The sequence below is a fragment of the Phoenix dactylifera genome, chromosome 6 (genome assembly GCF_051530095.1).
Source record: "Phoenix dactylifera cultivar Ajwa chromosome 6, Ajwa_hap1_PhDact_Kaust_v1.1, whole genome shotgun sequence".
Classification (NCBI taxonomy): Eukaryota; Viridiplantae; Streptophyta; class Magnoliopsida; order Arecales; family Arecaceae; genus Phoenix; species Phoenix dactylifera.
In genome coordinates, this window is record NC_143195.1 from 30,078,110 (window position 1) to 30,105,528 (window position 27,419).

The window sequence follows — 27,419 nt, forward strand, 5'->3', positions numbered from 1 at the left end:
ATTTTGCAGGGTTGCAAATTTAAAATTCTATAGTTTAAGGTTCTTCTGTTTCCCCTAGGTGAGGGTGAAAAAAAAATGAAAAATAACAAACAAAAACTCTACTTAGCTTTGTGCCAGATGCATACTCGTAGGTTGCACCAAGTAATTGTGAGCCAACAAAATATTGTTTCTCTAAAATGTGGTCGGCCATTAAATTCAATAATGCTCTGGCACATGATGAGGCATGGAAGATTAGACACTTTTTTGTCATTAGCATCATACTCATTAACACAATTGGGTGCTTAAGGACAGCAAGTTTTATTTATTTTGTTTCATATTTTTTCTAACACTATCTATTAATCCGTGAAAGTTCCAAGTTACATAACCTGGTATTCAAAGGCCAATATATACCCTGCTGGAAGTGTATCAAAAAACATTTACTTAGATCCTAGAAAAAATCAATACTTATTTGTTGCCGATCCCAGATCACAATAATTCCACCTGATCTACCCTTTTAACAATGTGTGACACCTCCACTAATCACTCATTTTATCAGCAAATATCTTTTTTACTACCAAAGTGAGTTCTGACGATGAAAAATACCAACGACTAGTGCTCTCTGATCTTACTAAAGTAGGAATTTTTTTGCACCCTCTGCAGAAACCTCTATATTCTTAAGCTCACATCCATTCATTGATGATCAAGCGAGGATTGAATTGATGTGCTTATGTAGGTTTGGACTCCAGAACATTGCTTTTTGAATGCTGTTCCATTCTAAGTATTTAGAGCATGTTGGATGACATGGAAATGTTATTTGTTATGTGATCGACACAATCTTAACAACATCTCTCCGCCTATGCTGAACATCCATAATTTAAAGATAACAACAATTTTTGATCTGGGATAATGGAGAGCAGAGAAAAATGCCACAATTGCATGACTAGCTTTCCACGAATGTTGGTAAAGCATCATATCAAATGTACGCGATAAGCATATTTGATCTCTATATATATTCTGATGTATCCGAAAGAGATGCCAGAACTATGCACCATATATTGCTGGGTAATCTGCCTGGATTCAACTCCAAGGATATGCAATTGGCACAAGAAATTAGTCATCAAATGGTGTGGAAGGATACATGAAAGCTGTTTACATGTAAAACCAGTTACATGCACACAAAATTGAAAAAGAAAAAGGAAGCTAAGTTGCAAAAGAATAGGAACCAATGTACAAGGAGATGTAGAGAAATTCTCTATCAACCTGCTCCTTTACCAACCAAAGAGATATACACTTAAGTTTCCCATAATCATATTCATATGAATTAGAACTCAAATCATGAGTAAAAGCAGCATATCATACTCCGCATAGTTTCTGTTACAACATGATGAATTGAAAATGAAATGCAATATAGGATCTCAAACATCCATGATCTTGCCAGATTTCAATGTAATTTAGGTCTTACCAGCAGAAAATCACAAAAGCATCACCATTGTCCTACATGCTGCTACGCCCTCTTTGAAGACCATGACCACCATCGACATAGGCTACTTTATCATGTTGCCAACTACAAATCACAAAATTATGTGCTTGATGAACCACTATACCAACAAAAATCCTAAATGCAGAGCTAATAAATTTTAATGCTGGCCCATGATCAACCCGAATCTAAGGACCGTCATAACGTATTATTTTTATGATACCACTTAATTAAATTTTAAAAAAAATGATACCAGAGGATCTTTGTTTTGTTTCAAGCATGGTATGCCGTACCGGCCTGAGCCGGACGGTACGGAGTGTATATAACAAAGGCACTAAAAATCATAACGCAGAAAGGCGAAAGGCCCAAAGATGCAAAAATCTGTTACATGATGACATTGCTGAAATGTTATGCATTCTGTGGAACAAAAGGCTAGGCTCAGACCTTTTATGATTTACTCACATATTTCGGGTATCTTCAAGCAAAATGATAAAGCTAAAAGGATGGAAAGTTTGAAATTTGGTGTCAGGAAAAAGGTTTTGGTGTGGATTGCCAAAAGCATTACTTCTGGGATTTGATAAGAAGAAAGAATCAGAGGTATTTGAGGAAGATAAAGTGTAGTGAAGCTAAAGTTAAATCTTCTGGGCTGAAGTAAACTGATTACCAAACCTGTGACAGCCATTCCAATTAACTAAAAGTGAGGCTTCACCTAGAAATCCAATAATTCTACCATCAATAAAGCAGTTAAAGATGTTGGAAGCACCCTCCCACCTTGCCTGGAATAATTTAGATGAGGTATATAGGTGTACATTAAAGGGTTAGTTTCAAAATGTCCTTCATGGGAAAAAAGTCATATGGCTTTTAATGTAATAATTCATTCAAAGAATGAATGGTAAAACATCACAATGAAAGGAAGATTTTTTTAAAAAAAATAAAAACAGCCAACTCCTTTAAGAAAAAGTGATGGGCTAACCTGGAGATTGACCTACATTATCAATAACATTTAGAGTTGCTTCTAATAATAGAAAAAGTTCTGCTTAAGTTTGTGATGACTTCAGCTGAAGTATTGGAGCACTTCATTGAAGGAGATCATAAAATGATGGTTATATGACACAACAACTTTAGATTGATTTTTGCTCATATTTTTGAGATAAACAATTCTTCGTACCTTAAAAAGAAGGCATTCTATTTCAAGTAAAAGTTCTTAAAAGTTTACCAACTTTGGAGAAATAATATTATTCAAAAATGAAAACATGAAACGTTTGACTATTGACAGTGGATAAGCAAGTTCTAAAGGCATTATTTCAGGCAGAAATAAAATATTCATGAACTTAAGTTTTGACAGGTCAAAACCAACAACGTTTATGTTCAAGTCAACTGTTTTATCCTTCAATGCCACCAAAGGCCATACTATGTGCTGCAATAAGTGTCTTCAATTGACATACATGCCACACAGAATGTCTTGGATTCTAATATTACAGTTAATATTTGCGAAAGATACATATGATGGAAATTAACAAAATGCTAGCATCTGGACACTTACTATTTCTGATTAAGTGATGGTCTGTCGCAAAGGATACAGATGACTTAGAACAAAGGGGAGGAACAAAGGCATAATCACCAAGAAATAATTGGATAGCCCAAATTACCTCTGCCCAAAAACAGCTTCTACAATATTCTCAGCTGTACAAGCATCAATATCCAAGATCGCTTGATCCCCAATATACTCAGCAATCTGTTCCAGTGTTACAGTGATCGAACAATGAGTGTCAGAATCCCTGATGACAGCTGTCTCATCTTCCTTGTTCCTCTCTACCAGGCTTCCAAACACACCCTCATGCTTCCCCCAGAGCACAAGGACCGGTCCCCCTCTTCTGGACAGTGCAGTCTCGAGGATCTCCTGGTCCACTCCCTGTAACAGTTCCCTGTTCCCATCCAATGCGATATCGCATGTGGTGGGGCCAACAACATCCACAACCTCCCCTTTCTGCAGAAACAGTTTCCCTTCCATGAAATCCTCACTGATTATCCTAACTCTGATATAACTTTTGAGCCATCGAACTGTTCTCCCCCTTCCCCATTGCCACTGCCACTGCCAGACCTCTGGTGCAAGTCCTCACCTTTTTTTCACTTCCTTATCCCTACTCCCCCTCTCCTCCCTCCTCTTGTCACTGTTCCTCCTATCCTCCCTCTTGTCATTCTTCTCCACAATCCTTAACTCATTCAATCTCCTTAAGAATTTCTCTTCCTTTGCGGAGCCTAACACCACAAGCATATCACCTTCAAGCTTAACCTCCTCTCCAGTCTCGAGCAGCTTCAAAATGACCTTGGAGGCTTCTGAGCCCTTCAAAACCTTGCCTTTCATCCCAGCATGCCTTCCTGATATAACCCTAACAATCTTCTCCTCCTTTTCCTTCTCTTTCTTCTCCTTCTCCTTCTCCTTCTTCTCCTCCTGGGCAACCCATTGGCCTTTCCTCTTCTTGGGATCAGTCGAGGAAGGGACGTACCCCAACCCTTCGGTCCCAGCCCTCCGCTCATACTGGACGACCTGGGCATTCCCCTTGTTATTCCGGCCGATCCCCTTGCCCTCCGACCACCCATACCCCGCAAGGAGCGCAGCACCAAAACCCTCGACCGGGATGTCGTTAAATTCGTCAAAGCCGCGATCTTCCGGAAGGTTCTTCATGTCTTCGTTGAATCTCCTAAGGATCGAGTGCTCCACGGAGAGGCGGCGGCTGTCACCGTCTCCATCCTGGGATCTAGAATCGGTGGAGACGGCGCCGTTGGACCGTAGAGTAAGGCCGTAGGGGATGTTGGAGGCGGGGGCGTCGCCGGTGGAGGTGTCAAGGACGAAGCGTGCGGCGGCGGCTGAGGAGTCGGCGGCGGCGGTGGGGAGAGGGAGAAGGTTCTTCATCTTCTTGGGTGGGCGGAGGTCGGCGTTGGGGATGGGGGGGATGACGAGCTTGGCGGGGCCGTCTAGGGTTTGGGAGGGGTCGAAGACGGTGACATATTGGGGCTTGGGCTCAACGTTCTCCGCCCAGCCGCCGCTGGTGACCTCTTGGGGGTGTTTGGGGGGATTGGGGCGGGAGGAGGAGGGTTTGGAGGAGAGGGAGAAGGAGAGCTTCATCTCTATTCGCAGAGAGACGGGGAGAGAGATTGAGATTAATATAATAAAGTGGTGGAAGTAGGAGGAATTTGAGGCCGCCGCGAAAGATGGGATGGTTGCTTCCTTTCCGACCAGTTCTTGCCTGCAACAAATAAGATTTTAAAGGGCAAAAGTCTCATAACCTTTTGCCTTCTCAAACAGAATCCAAAAGTATGCCTCTTTCGATCGAATCGGTTTGAAGGCCTTATAATTGACCATGCCATCATAAAATGATGAATGAGAAGGCAACTGCAAGAGCAGTAAATCAAGGTTTACATGCCGCGAATCCTCTTCCAAGAGAGAGGTTTCTTCGGAAACGCGAACACAAGTAGTGCATGGCTATCATCGGCTCATATAAAGTATTGGATTAAGTCCTGCAACGAGTGCAACTCTCATGTTTAGTTGCTACCGTTGAGTTTGGAACCCTAAATAGACTGCCGATAATAAATCGGAAGAAGATAAGAATGACGTCAAGTCACCATGCCCCTTATGCCCTGGGCAACACACATGCTACTGCCAGAACAAAGAGCCGCGATCCTACGAGGGTGAGCTCACTACAAAACCCAGTCCTATCATGTTAAGCTACCATGATGAGAGGCCACCATGTTTATCCGCTTCATGGCCTCTGAAAGCATCTCAATTCCTCCAGCATCTCCTGTAAGGCGGGGCACCAACGTGTTTGAGAACTTTTACATAAACTTGGTTACCCACAGTTTAACCATAAGAGATGTAGGGAAAACCTAATTTAACTATAAAAAAAAATTTCCCCACATCTAATTATCTCTAACTTGAAAACTAGTCAGAGCTAGAAAACTTCAACACAGACAAGAATGGCAATTCAAGTCAGTCTATCAAAATTTTGATACCCGAACTTCCATGTCCAAATCTCTTGTCAGACATGAAGCCTAGGAGAGTCATATAACAGGACAATAGAGAGGCTTTGTCTTTGTAAAGATTGGGAAATCGAATAGTCAAGATGGCTAATATAACCAAATCAGTTTTGCAAATATCTCACAACTGATCCACTTTGGTGTCCATCTTCTGAAAGCTCTGCCGCGTTTTACTGGGAAGGATGTAGCTGGAAAATCCAGGAGGCTGTGTACTCGCTAAATCCATTGCCAGAGCTCCTGTTATCACCAGGATGCAAGAGCCTGCATACAAGATACATGGACTTCCCAGACTTGATTCCTATGAGCATGGCTGAATAAAAGCATTGAAATTGATGCCATCCTACAAACAAAATTAAATTTAAAAGAAAAGGAGATAGGCCTACTAAACTGATAAACTTGATCTAAAAAATGTTAGGAATGCGTCATCCAAAGAATCAAACCAGAACCCTTAGTTGCTAGGTGGAGAGGTATGACTAATAGCACAAGCGCCATTTCACTTTTTATTTGTAGAGTGACACAAATTATAAAAGCATGAATACAAGTTGCTCCTCCTCCTCAAAAGTTTTTCTGACAAAAAACTTGAAAGCTAAAACCTATTTGACATTACTTTTGTTTATTTTTTATTTTAAAAATAAAATCATAAAAGATAACACAAAAATATGTTTGGTGCTACTATTTTTTATTATTATTTTTAAAAAATAAAAATATGTAATTCTTGTGATTGCTATCTTCAAAGATACGAAATTCTCCCATCACTACCTCTCCAGCACCACCACCATTACAACCACCACATCATCAGTACTCCCACCACCACTGCCATCACCGTCACAACATTACCACTATCACTGCCTTAGGCACCATTATGATGTTTATCTTTTTAAAAATAATTAACTATATCTAACATATTTATATTTTTAAATTTAAAACTAAAATAAAAATATTTTTAAAAAATTAAGAAAATGAAAGCAATGCCCAACAGCATATGAGTTTTCTAGCTTCTCCCCTAAAAACACTTTTTTCAGCTTTTCATCTTATAGAAGGACTTTATAAAAATTTTGTTACTAAACTTTTTTCCAAGGAAAACCTTTTTCTTTAAAAGTATAAAAAATATTTTTAAGCAACACCAAACACATCCTAATAATGGATCCAAAAATTGGAATAAGTTCAGGGATGAATGACACAGTTGATAACACGAAACATAAACTCACTTTCAGAGTTCAAACACGTGCCCAAATAATCTACTTTCATTATGATCAATTGAAAAATAAAAGGTTCCCCACAGCTAATTATCTTGCCATAGAGTTTTTAACTTCCAACATCAGAAGAAAGAACAGTAATTCAAAACAATCACAAGACAAACTCAAAATCATAAACCTATGACTCCATTTCCAAGCTCTGCAGACATCAAGTTGAAGAGAAAACTGTCTAGCCAGAAAGTCCTCCACAAGAAGGCTTCAGTGAGGCTATAATCATCTTACTATCGCTTACTATTCCTCAGCAATTGTTCCCTTCTCGCTGACGTAGATACCATCCAAGAACTTCCTGATGTCTTTGTTCTTCACATGGCATTTCTGTTAGCACAAAAGCATCAAATCTCAGTCTTTGAAGAAGCAAATACATGAAAATATAGAAAGCATGTGGCAAATTACTAATCTGATATATTTAAAATGGCTGACCTGGTTGATAAGGGCAGCAGAGCGAGAAACAAGTTCAATATCATTCCCATCGAGGATAAGCTCATCCTTGACCTTCTCGGACCGAAGGATCGTCACTCCTTCAAGCATTTCCACCTTCCGCACCTGTACCAATAAAAGATAAAACTACTTGCAACAAGGATAAAGATGCTAAGAGAACTATTACATGAAACATATGAATCAACATCCAACGTACAGTAAGAATATGAAATTTGCAGCACTAGAATCTGGCTTTCATTTTTAAGCAGCCCAAAACATCTAGACTTGCTGAGGCACTTATTCGGAACTTAGTTCCAGTAGAAGTGAGGTCTTATGTTTGCGATGAGTTTGTATTATCTATATGCATTTTTGTTGAAGAGACACCGAAGCAAGGTTCTCAAGTAATACAATGTTGTTGTTGTTGTTGTTTAATCAGCTGTTCTATTATATGTATTGATGTCAAGGAAAACTTACACTTTTTGGAATGTCAACTATATCACATTGAAATGCAAATTGGTAACGTAATAGTTAAATGAGTGTCATCAAATATAAATATAAATCAGGAAAATATAGTAGTTCAAACCAACTTGTTGAACTTGTTTAAAAAGAGTTAATAATGGACAAACAGCAAAATACTAAGGTAAACTCCAACTTAAAACTATCTTAGGGCCAGATAACAAAAAACCACATGCTGCTAAATAACATTAAGATAGCAGTGATGAGCAAGAAGCTGCCATGTGGTTAGTAAATACTATTCACTCTAGACGAATTTTGTGTGGTGGGTATGGGTCGGGATCAAGTTACGCATGGTGTAACTCTATATAACCAATTACATTTTTTTTTGAATTGGATGATGAAAGTCCCACATCGATGATCCAAGCTATTAGATGTGATCTACTATCTCTAAAGTATTTATACACCACAAATCATATTATTTAAAGACCTTGAGCCGATATACCAAGTGATTAAAAGCAATCTATTGTTTTGAGTTATTTAAGCTATCCATTTTTTATAAGTTGATGCATAGGCTAGGAGTCTCTACATTACATGATTTATAGTGTGCAAGTAATATAGAGATAATAGATCATATTCAACAGTTCAAATCATCAATATGGGACCCTCATCATCTAATTTAAAAACAAAGCTAACCTGAAACTAACCTATATACATGCATGCATGCATGCATACATACACACATACACATATTTATGTCTATATATATATATATATATATATATATATATATATATATATATATATATATATATATATATATATGTATAGACATATATATATATACATATATATATATATATCAACTAATCCAATAGAATTATATTAGAAATTTTAAAAAATGGGAAAGTGAAAATTTTTCAAAAGGCAATATTTTTCAGACTCAAATGATTGATCAATTAAATATGAAATGCTTGATAAAGTTCCAAGAAATTCAGCAATTATTTTTACATATCAAAAGAATACGATATAGAAGAATAAAAACATTGTATACAGAGGGTTTCAATGACGTACTTCTATGTTCTTATAATTGGCATATATATACATCAATTTTCTAATGAGCTAGGTTGCATAATTCAAACTCTTTGGATAAAGTTGGAACCATCAAAAATTAAGATGTATTTAATAAGCATATCAAAGAATGACAGGGGAAAAAAGGCTTGAGGAACATCAAAAACTAAATCAAGTAATAAAATATCTACTAATGGCCTGGTTGGATGGTCAGGTATGTTATTCATTCGATAATGCCCAGTCAGATTTTCCTAAAGAAAGGAGGAAACAAAAGTTCAGAGAGAAGTACCAGGATCAAAACTAACCGGAGCCCATAAATCCCTGAAATAATTAGGATCGTGAGTTTCAAGTGAGAGGTGATTTTCCTTATGCAGGCTTCTAGGAACAAAGTTTTCTATTATAGTTAAAACTCCCTCCCCATTGCATAACTACTACTCAAACTCTTATCTTTAGCCAAATGAGGATCAAACCACATCGTATCGCTGGATAAAATGCTCTGACGTCCAAACACGGCCTTAAGATACAAAGGATCAAATATCTTGCTTTTGATTCGAGACCCTGACCATACCGACAAGTGTCACCATACCTACAGGTCATTTGAAAATGACAACTTGACGATACATGGAGAATAAGGCAAATCATCACCAAGAATCTTATGAGACCACAAACCACAAGAAGCTTGGGACTTGGAGCACTTGCATATGGTGCACAAATTAATCGGGTGCTAACAGGTCCAAGATACAAAGGATAGAAAACGTCCCATAATTAGAAGTAGACTCTTATCGTTTGCTGAGTTACGCAATTGGGATTTGGGGGAAAAAGAAAAGAAAAGAAAAGAAGAAAAGAGGAGAGATGAAACAATGCAGGTACTTAGGATCAGTAGAATCATTAACTACAAAAAAATTAATGATATAACGACTCATTTTAGATCTTGTTAGTTATCTTGAACTTAAGTTGTACAAACATCGAGAAAAAGTTAGACTGCATGATTTAGGATAGGAAAAAAAAATCAGAAACCATTCCAATCAATAATTGAAAATAAATAATTAAAGCAGTCAATTTCCCTATCAGGATTTTATATTTTTACAAACAAAAAAATCTCAAAAATCAAAAACTAAATACCTAAATCTCAGATATTTATAAACACGAGACAGATTCTTTTTTTAAAAAATAAAGAATAAGCGAGTAAGGGTGGAATAGATCGAGGGAGATGACACCTTCTTCTCGCCAAGGAAGTTGCGGATCTCGATGGATGTGTTGTTGTTGGCGATGGAGGCGTTGATGGGGAAGTGGGCGTAGACAAACCGCATCTTGTAGCGGTATCCTTTGGTGACGCCGGTGATGAGGTTCTGGACGTGGCTAATGGCGGTGCGGATGGCGGCGGTGGTCTTGCGGGAGCCGAACCAGGCGTCTACTTTGAGCTTGCGGCCGCCCTCCATGAGCTGGAAATCGAGATTGAGGTGCTTGAAGTTGCGGGTCAGCTTCCCGCGGGGTCCCTCCACCTCGATCACCTTCGCCTTCACTCGCACCGTCACCCCCTCCGGTATCTCCATCGTATCCGTCGACAGGATCGTCTTCATCTCGACGACGCTAGATCGGCCTCTCTCTCTCTCTCTTTCTCTTCTTCTGCCGGCCCCGCCGATGCTGCGTCCCGAAGGGAAGGTGGAAACCCAACTATCTTATATATATATATGGGTCTGATTTGATGATGTTTGGAGGCTCCCGAGAGGAAAGGGACTAGGGTTTTGGGTGTTGCTGCGTTGAGATCGTGGCCGAATGGGTAGTATTGGATGGTCTGGATTGATGGATTTGACTGATGGTGATGGCTGAGGTGTGCGGTTGATGCACCATGTACCGCAATTTGAGTTGGCATCGTATCGCCAACCGAAGCCAAATGGGTTCGAATCGTGAAATATTTTTCATTCTTATGAGCTAATGGCAGCCTAACTAAAATGGTGGAAACAGGCCAAGTATATGTTGGCCGGGAAGAGGTGAAGCAAAGCAGAAGATTAAGTGAAATCACTGCTTTGCTTGTCCGAGCCATTTTGAACTTGCCGATCCATGAGGTCCCATGGGTGGATAGATTTCTTATATATATATATATATATATATATATATATATATATATATATATATACAACGGCGCTGCACGCTAAACAAGCACAAATGCAGCCAACAAAATTATAAAAGAGAAGTTGGCAAAGAAAGAAAAGAACAAACGCTTGGTTCTTCTAAAAACCTCTCTAAAATGATGAACCATAAAGAAGACGACCCAGTCAGCAGCACTGTCCGCCTCTCGATAGATATGAATGGCCTAAAAGAAGCCACACCCTCTCAATAGCTTGTATATGTTGCGAAGCAGCGACTGCCCGCCAATATTGCTGTGCCAGCCTTGAATCCACTTGATCACCATAGCCGAGTCTCCTTTAAGATAAATGCAGTCCGTACCCAGAACAAACCTCGCATAGGTGATGCCTTCCCATGCAACTCTTACCTCTGTTCCAATAACATTAGTGTCGAAGATACGTCGGCCTCCGCCCGCCACAAGTCTGGCGTTATGGTCTTTGATAACAAAGCGGAGGCAAATAGATTGGGTTGGAGATCCCTTTGGTCACCTTGTTATATCACTGCCATATGATCTCCGAGCACTATAGGGTAGGGTATTGCTATCGTCTTCTTGGCTTATCACATCTGGTTGGATAGAAAGGACAGTCTACGAGGACAAGACAGCACCCCTAAGGTCTGTTGTGGAACGGGCTCTCCACCAGGCTATGGAAGTTATTGAAATTGTTGGGTCTGATTCATTTGGGATGGCTAGAGATATCTGAGACCCCCTCTTCGCTATCACAACACCTAGTTTTATCTTTGTTTCTTGGGAGCCCCCATCTTCTGACCATCTTAAGGTAAATTTTGATGGGAGTCTATCCGCTGGTGGTGATAGTGCTTGAGTGGCATTTGTGATCAAGGACCATGGCTTCAGGTTGATTGCCATGGGGGGCGTTGTTCCTTCGAGGTTTCAACATTTGGGGCGGAGCTCGGGGCAACATGGAAGGGACTCTTCTATGCGAGACATGTGTTAGAGACTGAGTGTTTCATCTTAGAGGGGAACTCAGCCTCGTTGATTGAGCACTTACTAGAGAAGGAGCCGGGGGAGGCAGAGTACCCGCTCCTAGGCGATACACAACGGATGTTGCGGGAGTGCCGTGCTTTATAAGTCAGACATGTCTTTTAGGAGGCGAATAAAGCTGCTAATTGGGTGTTTTATTTGCTACCCATTATTCTGAAGAATTCCTTTGGACCCAACAAGTCTATGTTTCTTCTTCTTTGCACTATTTTTTTGCTAGTGATGTAGCTAGTTGTGCTCATGCGAGATCAGTGTGAACAGCCGATGTACAAATACACACACACAAAGACAGTTGGCAATCTTGTGACACGAGGTCTTAGAAAAACGCTAATAGCTAGATATGGAAGAGCAAATCAAATACCATGCTAAACCTTTTCAGGTGGAAAGTTGGTAAATCAATCTCCGGCAACAAAAGTTAAAACTTATAAATAAAGGAGTTCGATTAGAAACTAATCATACATGGCATGACAAGGAGAGGAAGGATCTAAATCATGTTGCATTTCATGCTCCTAGACCAAGAGAGTTTGGTGCAAACATAGGCGAAAAATGGATTTTGGAACGCTCGAAGATCTGATCAACTTCTGCCTATGGTGCTCGACCAAACCAAAATGGTCATGGTGGGAAGAGCCATTCTCTGCACCCATGGCTAAATTGAAAGTTGATCTGGAGGTTGTCATGCTGGCTTTTAATAGGCTTGGTACTGTAAACCGGTAGCCATGTGATTTTGCAACAATTGTTAGTTGGCTAGATCATTCTAATATCATATATTTATCAAGCAAGAAGTGCATTGGTAGATTGATTGTGAAATCCCCGTGTTACGCTTCAGAGGATCCAATTGTAGCGTGTTTATTTCCTCATGCATTGGTACAGTGGATCCACAAATCACCTTCAGCTCATGGCAACCTTATCTAAGATTATTGATGTTTGGAGAAAGTTTATTGGCCACTTTGAGGGCCATGGATATATACTGTGAAGCCAATTTCTTTGCTCATTTGCTGTCTTACCAAAAGTGATTGTTAAAGGCAAGGTTCGCCGTCTCAGTACTGGACTCCATACCGTTGCCACGCTAGCATCGTACCGGTACAGTACAGTACGAAATTTTTTTAACATACCAAGTGTTGGTATACCCTCCGTACCGAGTACCGGTATCGAATCGATACGACACGATATGTCCCATATCGCTTGGTTCAGGCTGATACGACATATCTTGGTTAAAAAAAATTTATGTAATTATTGAATAATTGTTGGAATTTTTGTATGGGAGATTGTTGCTTAGGAGGGGGGCACTGCCTCCAATTTTCTAAGCCTTGGTGAAAGTTGGTTCAAACTCAAATCTATGTTTTTTTAATGAATATCCTTCTAAAAATTTAAATTTGAGTGAATACCCTCTTAAAATTTATATTTATCTGCATCCTCATAAAACACTATTTTTGCACAAATGCCCCTAATATAACCGTTTTTCTAACACCATTAATAAAAATCTTATTTATTTTAATTAAAAATAAAAATAAAATTTTAAAATTACTTTTTTTGTCTTCTATCACGATCGCCTAATAAATATTTCTTTTTACACATCTACCTTTTAAGGATATTTTTTTAACGACGTTTGATGGTGTGGGTACATATACAAAAACAAGAATAAAAAAGATAGAATAGCAAAAATAAGTATTTTACGAGAGTATACATATAAATATTAATTTTGAAAAAATAGTTGTGCAAAATTCAATATTTAAAAGGGTATTTATGTAAAACAAAATCTTATTCTTTTGCACAGGAAAATAGAAAAGCATATTCCTACCAAAGACGGCATATTGTTTCCCGTCTTTATGTGACGCTAGCCGGACCGGTCCCCTGGTCGCCCGGATCCGGTTCTCTTCGAGAGCCGTCATCGTATTGGTTCCGCCGAGGATCAACCTATTCCCGTACTCGCTCTCCTCTTTCCGTTTTCCTCTCCATCCCTCGCTCTCCGCCCTCTTTCTTTCTTCTCGCCGAATCAGCCATGCCCGCCGAAGTCGAATCCCCCGAAGCCACCACCGCCATAGCCGCCCCCAAGAAGCGGAAACAAAAGCACAAGAAGAGCAAGCATCCAAACAAAAAGATAAAGAAGGCACCCCCGGCCATGGCCGCCGCCGCCAAGCACAATAACCGCAGCAAGAAGATGATCAAGCTATTCCGCAAGAGAGCCAGAGAGTACAACTCCGATGACGACGACGACCACGACGAAGAACAACCGACTGCCGGTCTGAGGGATTCGGGCGCCGAAGCCCGTCAGGATCGAGAGGATGCCGCCTCGAGTGAGGACTCCGGCGACGAGGAAGAAGGGCAGAAGGGTTTGGATTCTGAAGACGATTTCAGTGGAGATTCTGAAGGTGATGACGAGGACGAGGGGGATAGAGCTCGCCAGCGAATTACGAAGTTTGCCGAAGGTTCTAGGGCGTTCAGGGTGGCTTTCATGAAGATTATGAAGAAAAATCTTCCAAACGATCCACTGGTAAGTGTTCTTCGAGGCATCCATATGATTCTAGGTGAAAAAAAGGTCCCCCCGCCTCCCCCCCCTCCTCCTTTTGATACTGATATTTTAAATTTTTATTTTTCAGGGTCCTGTATTGTCGGCACACAAGAATCTTGTCGCCGAGAAACTTGCAGAAGAGGAAGCTGAGCATAAGGTGAAGGGAGAAGCAAAGAAAGAGAAGCATTTGGTAGGTACACTTCAACTTAGGTAACTAGAATTTGTAGTTTAAATGTTTGAAAGCTCGTTGTCATATTATTTTTTACATGAACTTCTAACAGGCAGCAGAGAAAGGGCATGTAAAGCCAACTAATTTCTTGGATGCAAAGGAAAAGTCTCTTATTAGTATTGCCACAAAAGGAGGTATTTTTTGACTAATAAAAACAATGATTTTGTTATTTGGCTACAGTAATGGTGCCTGAGTGACTACTTTTGTTCTTCATTTTGATCTCTGGTGGCTAACACACACCCTCTATCTTGCATGTTTGATGCTGGTCATTCAGTGGTCAAATTATTTAATGCGGTGAGATTTCACTCGCTTGGGCTCACATCCTTGTTTAGTCCTTTATTAAAGCTGACATTTTTTCTTAATATATGGTTCATGTTAATGGAAGAGTTACTGTTATATATCATAACTTCGAGACGTTATCTGCAGGTAAGTAAGGCACAGAATCCTCAGAGAGGCTTGAATCCTTCAAAGTCAAAAGATGCCAAAGGTATGACAGTTGCAATTGTATTGTCTTTCATCTGCCTGGAGTTCGGATTGCTGCTATCAAGCTGGGAAAGTGCGAACTTATTTAAGTTCATTTTCACACAATCTGTCTCTCAAGAAATCTGTCACTTAGATTTCTTATCTCCATTCAGATATTATTTAAGATTTACTACTCACATCACTTCACTGGAGAGTACCAATTAACTTAGAACATTTGAACTGCAAAGCCGAATCCTTTTATGGGTCATTATGGGCATGCTTGCTGTTGTTGGATATAAGATGTTTAAAGTGGGTCATGAAGACATTATTGTTCTTCACTCATGTTGTGCTAGGACAATATATGAGTAAGCAGATACGCTAGTTCGGATGACAAAAACACTTAAAAATAATTTTATGAATTATTGATTTTGCTTCCCTAGAAGATGTTCTCTTTGCAAAGGGACCTTTTGAAATAAATAAAAGTATTAGTATTTTGGGGGTTGCTGCAATAGTGAAATTAGTGACAGGGGATCATTTCAATGGTGTAAGAGATTAGTGAGAAGGGATCACTCAAACGGTATAGGATTCATGTCATCTTTAAGCATTTGGGAAGTAGGCTTTGATAAAATATCCAAATGCTTAAAAATGACACAAGGTTAGAATTCTAGCTCTTTTAGAGTGGTATCTTGTTGATGGCTTGGTCCCCTCCCCCACTACCCCTATTGCGGAAGGAGGCCTTCTTGGCCTTCCACTTAAGCTATGCAAGGAAGTATCAAAGCCAATCCCAAGGAACAAACAAGCTTCATAGGGTCTTTCTGTCCAAGTATAGGTAGTTTGTATTTTTACAGACATGTCTATTTTACTGACCCTCTTATCTAGACGATACCTATATTGTTAAGCTTTCATGCTAGTCGGAACTTATCTGACAAGGAATTTCACTTATGGATGCCATTGACTGTGAAGGGAAACAATATGACATGAGTAGTTTAGTTCCAATTGAACGTTCTTGATTCATCAGCTATGACATTGATCGATCATGTGATTTTGTATTGATTCATTGTGCAGTTCGTGAGTTAATTATATTAATGTGTCATGTAACTTCATTCAAAAATGAAACTAATATTTAAGTAATTTAGGAATCAAATAAAAGTATTGGGTTTGAAAAAAACTTCAATTTTGATAGTTTCTTTTTTTTTTAATAAATACGGTCTAATCCATTTTGGGGTGAACAACCTGGTATTACCATTTACTTTTTTTTTTAAACTCATTGGATTCAGTACATTAATAGATTGGTTAATTGCCCATAGTATCTCGAATGAGAAGAAAAAAATGCCCTATGATATATTGAAATGATCTATCAGAACAAACCTTTACTTTCAATTTTATTCTTTTTTTTTTTGCTGGTGGTGGTGGTGGTGGTGGGGGGGGATGCTCCAACTCGATTCAAAGGCAAACAACTTCCATTTAGAGCTTTCTATGCATGATTGGTGGCAGCTTAACTCCTTGCTGCAGAACTCTAAATTCTTTAACATGTTCCGATCATCTCAAGCATCTTTTAATTCAAATTCTTAACCAATAATTGAGATGATATTCTTTTCTTTATTCTTGGGTAGGCATTTGATTCATGACTTTATCAAATGAGTTTCATGTTTTGCAATTATGTTATAAAAGATGTCTTCATTCGTCAATTTTGCCGCCCCATATTTCCTTAGATATTTATGATCCATGTTTACCCCTTATCAATCATAGGTACCTCTTACAAGTCTCATTAACTTTTCTGATTCAACATCTTCAGATACTTTGTTGTTCTTCTGCTTCATATCTACAATTAACTTGAGAACTCCCTGGCTATACCAGAAGTTGTAATTTTACTTATTGTTAGCTTTAGAAGAAGTGGTCTCTTACAAAGTCATATGCTTCTATATAAGGAGATGTGATTTAATATACTCGGAAGTCAGCATCATCTTGACATTGCTGGGATAATTTGAAGTAAGGTTGTTCTGTAAAAATGCCTTCAGGACTGGATATAATTAGAGAAAACAGATTCCTTAGGTTTTCTATAGAGGCAAGGTTGTCAGAAGGCTATTTGGAGGACCATATATATATATATATATGTGTGTGTGTGTGTGTGTTGATGGTATTATAGCTTCATTGATGGTTGTGATGTTCAATCTTCCTGTGTGTGATATGTGAAGTCCAATAATAGCCAATTAATGGTGTACCATAAGTTCTTTAAGTCAATAATCTTAGGAGGTCCAAGAGGACTAAGGGGTCGGCACTGTTCCCATCACTGTAGCATGAATAGTGCAATAGAGTTGGGCTGTTAGGAGTCAATAACTAGTTTGTTTTGGAAATGCTTCAAGGGATTTGTTTCTATCATTGTAAAGAATCCCAGAAGGCCTAAAACAAGTCATTATAAAGTGGATCAAGCAAAAGGCTTATATGTTTTTTTTCTGTGTGTGTGAATGGAATTGAAGATTTGAGGCCAAGTTCAACCCTCTTGTTTCCTCCCTTTCTCTTCCCCTCTTCTACTCTCTTTTTTTTTCTGCTACATATTCTTCCCTTCTCTCTTTAGTGTTCTTCTTCTTCTTTATTTCATAAATCTGCTGTTTCTGTCCCTCTATTATTTCTTTTCCCCATGTTCTCTCTTCTATTCTCTTCTGTCTTTATTATTCTTTATTCTACTTGTTATCTTCTACTATTGTTAAAGAGTTCTGTTTGAAGCCTTTGAAGCTGGAACAACAAGAGGTACGAATCCAGATCTAAACTGGATTTTCTTTGCTACAATAAGGATCTGTTGTCAACTTATATAAGACTGTTTTGTTCTCAGTCTGATCATATCCTTAAAATATTCTTAGCCTGGTGACCCTCTTCTTTGATCCTGAAAGCACCCTAAAAGTCCCTAGTTTATCCTCTTCCATCCATGAGCTAGAACTCTTCTGTAATCAGTCCAGAAATCTGTTGCCGATCAGCCAGTGCTTAGAGCCTCTAAAAGGCTTAACACACCTTTTGACCTACCATTACTACCGTGCATCCCTAATCTCAGTGTCCTACATCAATATGGTGGTTAAAAGCTGATATTACTAGGTTTCCTTTTGACCTACCATTACTACCATGCAGCCCTAATCTCAGTGTCATACATCAATATGGTGGTGACAAGCTGATATTCCTAGGTTGAGGAGCATCCAGAGTGATATTTTACTGTTACTCATTTTTATTAACAGAAGCTGCAGAGATTTTCATGTTAACTCTATTTCTTATGTCATTATTAATATTGACAGATTTTACTAATATTAGGGTGTTTCCTGTATGTCAGCGTTATTAATATTCTTTTAATTTATTCTAACCAGTGTATTTGTAACTGTGACAGTGTTGGCAAAACAAAGAAAACAAACTTTCTTATCAGAACTCCAAAAACCAACAACGCAAGCTCCTGGCAACCCTTCATCATTCAACTCTTCCATGGTAACCACATTTGTATGTGTCTTGCGCATGCCATGCTCTTATCCACTTTCACAGATTATTTTGTTTACATTTTAATATATATATATACTTCTCTTTGTGCCTTGAACTGGTGATAAAGCATTGGTACTCTAATCTGTATAAACCTTGCTGTTGATGTTGCACTCTTTTCAATGACTTCAGGTTATATTTTTTTCCCTAAGGTCCTTGGTGTTTCTGTATTCTATATTTGTCTGGTATTTTATATTTCTCTCCAGAGCCTGCTTTTAGCGAGACAACTATGATTGTAGTCTTTTCTGGAATATTTCATTCTCTGACATTGCACAGATTCTTTAAACCTATGCCTTGTTAGCTGTCATTTAGTGTCTCATTGTGTTTGCCTTTTGAAATGGCACATGGAGTCATATGCCTGGTTTTTTCTAGGATTTTAGGAGTAGAATTTTCAGCTTGATTCATGAAGCCCATTCACAAGAACCAATTGGGAATTTGTGGATCAACGAGAAAAGCAACAAATGGAACTTGGTCTTCATAATAGGTTGTGTGGGCTGTAGTTCAATTTATCCCAGGCCTGTTGAAAGTTGAAACCAAGATGTGAAGGGTTAGGAATAGGTGAATTTGGAGGAATGCATGCATTTAGAATCTCTTTTTCAGCTGAAGCACATATTTAGTGTGTTTTGGCGACATTGAACATTAGTTTAATCTATGATGGTGTTATTTTTTGCTTGTCGGAGTATATATTCGACTTGACTAGATATTTGAGTAATTAAGATGCCAAGTGGTAGAAACATTTTTCTGATGGGGACCATCGACATGCCTTAATTGTGGTCAAGGGAATAGAGGGACCTAATGAGTGAAACTTTTCCTCTTTCTCTTTGTGGCATTATGTGGAATTATGCGTTGACCCATAGATCAAGCATTTGGTTGTTTATTATGAGTTTGAGGTATCTTTTGGATCTTTAAGGTTAGCTGCTTCTCTCTGCATTTCCATCAAGAGATAGGGAATATGATTTGCTACTTCTCTTTGTCATATCTATAGGTGAATTTGCAAAATAAGGAAACACTCAATGATAATAGGTAAGTTGACACAACAAATGATGGGATCAAATGCACAATAAAGAAAAAAAGAAATAATAATTACTAATAAAGGCATGAGCCAAGGTCAGGTACTTTAGTTGCTGGCTCTAAGTCCTATTTCAAGCATAAGTCATCTAAATTTTATATTTTTATATGAAGAAATGAAATTTTACATGAGAAAACCTTGGAATGAGCTAAGAAGACCATTAAGTTATGTGCATTTGTTCAAAAAGGTAATATTCTGATACCACTAACAAAATCAGTTGTGTCTAACTGTAATCAACATCTTTTAATTGTTCATAAAACGTTTTTAACCAATATCAAAAGAACCTATTATTTATGAAACAAAAAGTTGTGGCATGCATGCAGTGATTATGGTGTAACAAGTTGCATCTTTGTTCTAGAATCTTCCCTTTTTTTCTTTTTCTTCGAAGCCCTCCATCAACTTGCGGAACTAACGAAAAAAAAGATCATGTAGTTTTGTAGGAAATGATTAATGGCAGTGTAGGTCCCATATCAGACATTATACGAGTCCGATAGAAGTAATAAAGGTTTGAGACAGGCAAAGTTTTACTCATAAAATCGCCTTGCTTGAGGCTGATAGCAGTGAATAACCTTGTTTGAGGATAGATGGCTTGCTTCTACTGGTAGTTAAATGACCACTCTGCATTGCTTCTACTGGTTAATTATTTCTGTTTTTATTATATATATAGGGCCTCAATCCTCACAATTTCATAGGATGCTTGAGAACCAAATTTTCATTTTAAGAACCAGTGATACTTTGGAAGTTGGAACATAGTTGTCAAATTGCCCTAATGACCCCAGGCAATGCACCTAGTTTATTGTCCAGGCTTTCTTGTCCAGATGACTGACTTAATACAAGGTCAGTCATTATTGATCTAATCTTGTCATTGCTATCATCATAATTTCATAGCATATCAATAAGTTGAAATGTTATCATGCCTTAAAAGCATAAACAGTGAACAATAAACACTTAAAAGCACTTTTGAGATATATTGCAGTTGTGAGATCTATATTGAAGCAACAACGTATTGCATCTATATCATTGTTGTCCTAGCTCAGTAGAAATTGCCAGGCTTACCTAATTGTTTGTCTTCCCAGAGACTGGAAACTGGAGCTTGTGTGTAAAATTTTGAAGGAAAGGTTATTTGGTTCACCTCCTTTTAATATTTTAACATGCCTTTAGGCACATGCAGTGAATGTGAACAATCAAAAAACACCTTCAAGATATATTGTAGTTTGTAAATCTATATAGAAGCGACAACATATATGTCATTATTGTCTTTGATCATGTGGTAGAAATTTCTAGGCTTCCCCATATGTGTCTTGCCTGAGACTAGAGAACTAGAGCTTGGGCATAGGCTTTGAAGGAAAGAACTTTTCTGGTTACTTGTTTTATACTTGAGTTTGTTTTTTTCAATATCATTTGATTTTTCCCTGGATCCAATTTGGTGTATTTTTTTTCCATCTTAGCATCCATGGGTCAATATATTAGGAAATTACGATGGAATATTCTAAATGTTTAATTCATATTGATGTATAATAGGACATATGTATGTACATAGAGACACGTGTGCTTGCATGTATGATCTGAGGGTCGCCTAGGCATCTTGAGTCATCCCAGGGTAAAACAATGCACTGGAATGGTATCTCCACTTTAAATGACTGTAACTGCTTTGTTGTTTTGGTTGCTATTCATATTTGGGAACCTGAAAGCAATTTAAGATTTTTAATTTTCATTTCTTTTTTTTTTTTGGCTTCCTGTATGTGAAGTTATTATGGGACACAGGTTAATGCAAAATATGCTGCCTGCTAAATCAACATAAAAGGGAAGCCTGTATTTCTAACCTTTTGTTTGACTTCAGCTTCATAAAATTCCACTTTTCTCTTTCCATTGAAATATGGTCACATATAGTTTGTTTAAAATTTAAATATTGGTCACTATATGTATTCAGGTTTACCATAACATAATCATATTTTGAGCTAGTAGGTACTATTCCTTTGGATAAATCTGGTTATCCTTGGCCTCTGTTGCTAATAGCATGCTTTGCACAGGTTCCCAATTCTACAAGTAAAGAACATAGCAATGAGCCTGGATGGGCTCCATTACGTGACAGCTACATGCTTAGTTCAAAGTTGAAGGACTGGGATAAAATGCCTGTAAGAATTGATAATGAGTATTTAATTTTCTTCTTTTTTCATTTTGTTTGAGGGGTATGAGTATATGATACTTTAAATATTCTTTCAACTGCTTATTGGATTTCTCCTGCCGCTCATCTAGGATCCTGCTGGAGCTGTTGATCAAGAAAATGTTTCTCTGGAGAGTTCCTCTGATGAGGAATAAAAAAACACGAAAACTTGCGGTAATTATGCTCTTTTCAGCGAGTATTTTTGAACCCGGAAATAGAAACATATGCTTATCTTGTAATTCAACACTTACGGGTTCCTATGACTCATTAGATATATGTGACTCTTTTCACCCATCAACATAAGCTGATGATTGGACTGATTGAATTATATATATTAAACTATCTGGAAAGTCGGGGATGATAAAAGGTAGGAAAGAGAGGTGGAAAATGTCTTAATAACCTTCGCATCATATATGAATGATGTTAGATAAGTCAAACATTACTGTGCCCCTTGTTTTATCATATATTACCATGCAAGTTAATGAGGTTTATAGTGTATGTTATTAATGACTAGTTGATCACTAGAAGGCAAATGTCCATGAACTTTCTTATCTAAACCTTTTTCTCATAAAAAGGGGTATTCAAGTTTGTTTTCTCTTTATGGAAACTGAATTTATGGATTATCTTAAGTGGACTCCGATTGTTCCCTGGAAGTTTATTGATAAATAACCTGTTTTCTTGCAATACTAACTAAAAAGTTCAAAACAAGGGATGAAATGGGTATGCGCTAATTATAGATAAGCAGTTTGGCTTCTAGCCTAGCTGGAATATACTACAAAATACAAATGCAAACTTTTCTGTTGCAGTATAGCAGAGTGAGCTGATGTCATGAACACTTGCTGATTCTGCTGCAAACAATTTCTGAGATTCAGGCATGATTGAACTGGCACTTGTATGCTGCTCTAACAGCACCAATGATAGTGAGAACCATTCTATAGAAGTAACTCCTGAAAATGCAACGTCCATTATGCATTGAATTGTAAAGGAGATGACTAATATAGGGGAGCATAGTTAACTGTGCCATTAAGGTGCTTAAGAGCTTATTAAAGCACAAGAATTGATATGATTCTGGTAAGCCTAATCTGAAGAAACCTAGAGTAGAAAATATGGGTTTTCCTACTGTATTTTTAGTGCATCTTTATGGGTATATGATATGATAATTGATGCCAGTCCACAGTTGACATGGGCATGATACATGATGCTCGAATCCTCATTATTTTGTAAATTTAGTTATCATTCATGAGAGAGAGAAAGAGAGATTCATATCCCAACACCTTTTTGACTTTTGATAGTGTCAGTTTTTTTTCTTTTTTCTTGGCAGGGCAGGGAGGATTTACTTAGCATCTTAAATTCTTCTATAGTAAGCTTTTCCAGAATAAAGAAAGCATTAAAAATATTTTGAGGAGACATTTAAGTATTTAAGTGAATACAGTAAGAATGTCGAAGATGCACTCCTCATGTTGTTAGGGCTTGTCATAAATACACATTGTATGAGAGGGGAAGACATTAAGGGCATGTCTGGTGTTGCTTATGTTTTGTAAATTTAGTTATCATTCATGAGAGAGAGAAAGAGAGATTCGTATCCCAACACCTTTTTGACTTTTGATAGTGTCAGTTTTTTTTCTTTTTTCTTGGCAGGGCAGGGAGGATTTACTTAGCATCTTAAATTCTTCTATAGTAAGCTTTTCCAGAATAAAGAAAGCATTAAAAATATTTTGAGGAGAAATTTAAGTATTTAAGTGAATACAGTAAGAATGTCGAAGATGCACTCCTCATGTTGTTAGGGCTTGTCATAAATACACATTGTATGAGAGGGGAAGACATTAAGGGCATGTCTGGTGTTGCTTATGTTTTGTAAATTTAGTTATCATTCATGAGAGAGAGAAAGAGAGATTCGTATCCCAACACCTTTTTGACTTTTGATAGTGTCAGTTTTTTTTCTTTTTTCTTGGCAGGGCAGGGAGGATTTACTTAGCATCTTAAATTCTTCTATAGTAAGCTTTTCCAGAATAAAGAAAGCATTAAAAATATTTTGAGGAGAAATTTAAGTATTTAAGTGAATACAGTAAGAATGTCGAAGATGCACTCCTCATGTTGTTAGGGCTTGTCATAAATACACATTGTATGAGAGGGGAAGACATTAAGGGCATGTCTGGTGTTGCTTATGTTTTTTAAAAAATTATTCTTATAAAAGAAGAAACCATTATCTTTGTTTTGTAGCATCTCCTAAAGGCCTTATTCAGACATTTTTTCCTTGTAAAAGCACTTCATAGATAAGTTCCAAAACACTTATTTTTCAGAAAGTAATTTTTTGCTTTAATGAATTACTTTCTTTAAGCAACACCAAACATGCCCTAACACTCCTTTTTCTTTATACTTATCACTCTGTCTTGCGATCTTCCTTAACAATTGCTTTGTGATATTACAGACACACGCATATGCATATACATGTATACTTATACGCGTGTATATGTATATATTTAAAGATAAATGAGCTACTATACTTCCAATAGGATTGTAGACTCAGTCCTACCATTGTAAAATCAATTATGGCTTCTAAACTGAGGAACCATGCTTAGTGTCAATATGCAGTATCTACTATACCTAGAAGCAAAAATTATTTATTTTTTTTATGCATCAACTTGGTACTAATAAATCTAGTGCAGGAAAATATGTCATAGGATATATAAAATGCAAATCAAAACCATTGATCCTGATCTTTAGATCTTAAAACACGAAGAAATTCATTAAATTAATAATCAAAACCATTTTTCTTGCAGTCATTTAGTTGGAGTTGAACTCGCCAGTATCATATGTATAGATTCTTCATTGCTTATTTAGTTGAGATGGTGTTTTTACTCTGTAATCTGTGCTTATCTTCCCTGTTGATGTGCTTAATTATACCATAATATGACCGTTTACTTTTCAGTTGGATGAGGTGTACTAGCTGGCTATTTTTTATAGCATGACACAACATTATGGTCCATGATATGATGAAATATAAACAATCGTTGCCAAGATAGCTAAATCGATAAGATTCAGCTTCATGTACATCGTACATGGGCTTTTCTGTTGATTCTGTATATGACAATGAACTTGTTATATTTTGAACCTCTTTCTCATCTTCACTCTAGCACTTCTATTTACAGTTACAAGTCCTACATAAAACTGAACCATCATTTTTATCTTGTAACCTGCAGGCTTTCACAGGCATTCTGGGGCTTGTGTGAGAAGAACGGAAGTTATCCTTTGAGTATCATATGCTTGTCTGACTAAATTGCTTCTATAGAAGCAGATTCATGCACCCGTGCAGGTTTAGAGGCTGCTGCGACAACAAGAGCATCTATAGTTAGCATGAACATACTAGGAATATGGGAGGAGCAAGATTTTGTGGTTTTCCATATTTGTCCAAGATAGCTTCAGTACTGCGATGATTATTGGTTCACTAGTTTTTGTTACAATTACTTGTTTTTGACCTTTTCCACCTTCTAGCTGCCGATAATTAGCAAATCCTGTTATCACTTATTTTGCAGATTGTAGGTGTATGTTTTTCAGGCTGCCTATAGGACAATTATAAAGGCTTTCGGAAGGGAACATCTTGCATCCCTTTTTGTCATCCGTCTCATTCTTTAAAAGATGACCTGAAGGAAATTGCAGGCAGGTGCAGTGGATATGACCAAATTAGTTTCTTGAGTAAATGGATGCATAAGAGACTGTTTTAAGTTTATGCATGATATATCTACTTCTATACGCTGTTGGATCTGTATCTGCCACATCTTATATAAATGCATAAGCAGGTGGGAAATGTAACATGAAGAGTCATATGAGAAATAAATCATTATCAACACGCATCATGCTGGTTAAATGCACCTGAAAGCAAGGAACCATCCGATCCTAGTTGAATGTTGACTGCTAAGATATGATTAGTCCAACCTGAACTTGGAGAGCATATATATTTCAAAATTGTGGAAAAGTTAATAAGATTAGCATGAAAACTTGATGGCTTTTATTTAGAAAATGTTGTTTTCCACATATTTGTCGACTTAGAAGAAGCAATAAATCGAGGTAGCTAATAATTTTGAGCCTCCAAGTTCATTTAACCTTAGAAATGTGTGCAAGCATTAGATGCATGCTTGCTAATGAAAATTTTTAGTTAAACAATTACATTTTTTTGTTAATATCTGAATTATTAGAAATATCAATACCTATGCTGATATATATTGCGATTTCTCTTGGGACTTTAATGCGAGATCTCATGAGTGTATCAGAAGAGAGGGATGAATAGATGAGGCTTTTAAGGTCTCTTTGGACGTTGGATATTGGTATCGGTTATTCTTGTGAGCTCATAGAGAAGGAAGCGGGCCCGTGGAAATCGTTATCCCTAAATCATGGGGATAGAGTAAATCATACTTTTATTGGAATCTACTGCTTGAAAAATCATGGATAATATGAACCACATCCCCTCTCAATCTAAGAATCTGACGTATTATCTTCTTTCCATATCGTCTTTATGACTACCTTCCACATGCGAGATCTGAGGCTGTGCAGAATCTATTGTTCTTAGGGGATGGGTGGTGGCAAGTCAATTATTCGTACAGTTTTGACGCTGAGAGATCTTGCTGTCAAGTTGATTTTCGAGTCCGGAGTCGATCTAGGTATGGCAATTAGTACAGAATTGCTTTAAAGACAGAGATTTTGTATCTACAAGCTTTCTTTCGCAAGTTTTTTTTTCACTTTAATTTTAAGGGATCCTAAGTTTCTATCAATGCAATTGATTATATTAATTTATATCGGTCTATATAATTATGGCCGATATAGAAGTCACCACATACCCGTATCTTCATGATACTCATACAAACAGATATCTCTACCTTAGTAAAGATAAGGACCATGGGTGAATTTTTTTTCCTTCATGAAATCATTCATAGAAACACAATATTAGCAGTTCTCACCATCAATCTCCCAAAAAATTGGACCAGGATGTTTTTTTTTTTCAGTATCAGGCCAATTTTTCAGCACTTCTCTTTACACACAGTCAGGTCTATTTAGTGAGAACTTGTCCCCGTTGGAGCTGTCGTACATGGGCTCGGGTCGTATTTAATAAAGAGAAAATTACGTCTCAGCTACTGGTTTCACTACCATTTGATACGATTAAAAAAGTGGAAACTCAGTTGCCGTTGTATTTAGTCCTTACATAGTTATTTTATACTTAGTATTTACGCAGTGTTGAGCCTATTTTTACACATGGTTGGATCTGATTTTTTTTTTTACACACAACTAGGTCTGATTTTAACCCAGAAATGGACCAAATATCAAATTACCATGAAAATCAACGGCCAGTAATAATAAAATATTTGATCAATACATGCTAAATTTATATAAGATGACGATCATTTCAGGGGATGGACCTCCATTTCAAATTTGCCATTTCCTTGGGAGCATAACGGTCATATCTTGGCCCAAGTTCCCCTGGTCACCAAGGCGAAGAAGCAGCAATTCTAGCCTAGCATTGTAAGGCAGGCACGAATTTATAATATAATTCATGCCTTAAGCACCAAGCAAATTTCATCAAACCAACTAACAAATCCACAATTGATTATCAGGCTTCTAAGTTCATTCTCTATTAGATCAGGCTGAAATAGGGTTATTTGCATTCTTATT

General features: G+C 37.6%; 2 protein-coding genes and 1 pseudogene across 4 annotated transcripts; 1 reads left to right on the plus strand and 2 right to left on the minus strand.

Annotated features, from left to right (window-relative positions):
• Nucleotides 1–1,219: 1,219 nt before the first annotated feature.
• Nucleotides 1,220–4,717, minus strand: LOC103702779 (protein MOS2-like; annotated as a pseudogene). The gene is made up of 2 exons (XR_015988018.2): nt 3,106–4,717; nt 1,220–1,543 (listed from the first exon to the last, which is right to left on the minus strand). The product of XR_015988018.2 is annotated as a protein MOS2-like (transcript).
• Nucleotides 4,718–6,717: 2,000 nt separating this feature from the next.
• LOC103702897 (large ribosomal subunit protein uL6) lies at nt 6,718–10,356 on the minus strand. Its single transcript, XM_008785535.6, has 3 exons — nt 9,906–10,356; nt 7,168–7,290; nt 6,718–7,062 (listed from the first exon to the last, which is right to left on the minus strand). Exons 1-3 carry the CDS (start codon nt 10,266–10,268, stop codon nt 6,979–6,981), a joined length of 570 nt encoding a protein of 189 aa, XP_008783757.2. The 5' UTR covers nt 10,269–10,356; the 3' UTR covers nt 6,718–6,978.
• Nucleotides 10,357–13,628: 3,272 nt separating this feature from the next.
• Nucleotides 13,629–25,376, plus strand: LOC103702777 (uncharacterized). 2 transcript variants are annotated; one of them, XM_008785338.6, is made up of 9 exons: nt 13,629–14,303; nt 14,410–14,511; nt 14,603–14,684; nt 14,825–14,844; nt 14,977–15,037; nt 18,383–18,477; nt 21,625–21,729; nt 21,851–21,932; nt 24,959–25,376. In XM_008785338.6, exons 1-8 carry the CDS (start codon nt 13,812–13,814, stop codon nt 21,911–21,913), a joined length of 1,020 nt encoding a protein of 339 aa, XP_008783560.4. In that variant the 5' UTR covers nt 13,629–13,811; the 3' UTR covers nt 21,914–21,932; nt 24,959–25,376. The 2 variants fall into 2 exon arrangements, with proteins under 2 accessions (XP_008783560.4, XP_008783559.4); XM_008785337.6 differs by having other exon boundaries at nt 13,672–14,303; nt 18,383–18,489.
• Nucleotides 25,377–27,419: the final 2,043 nt, after the last annotated feature.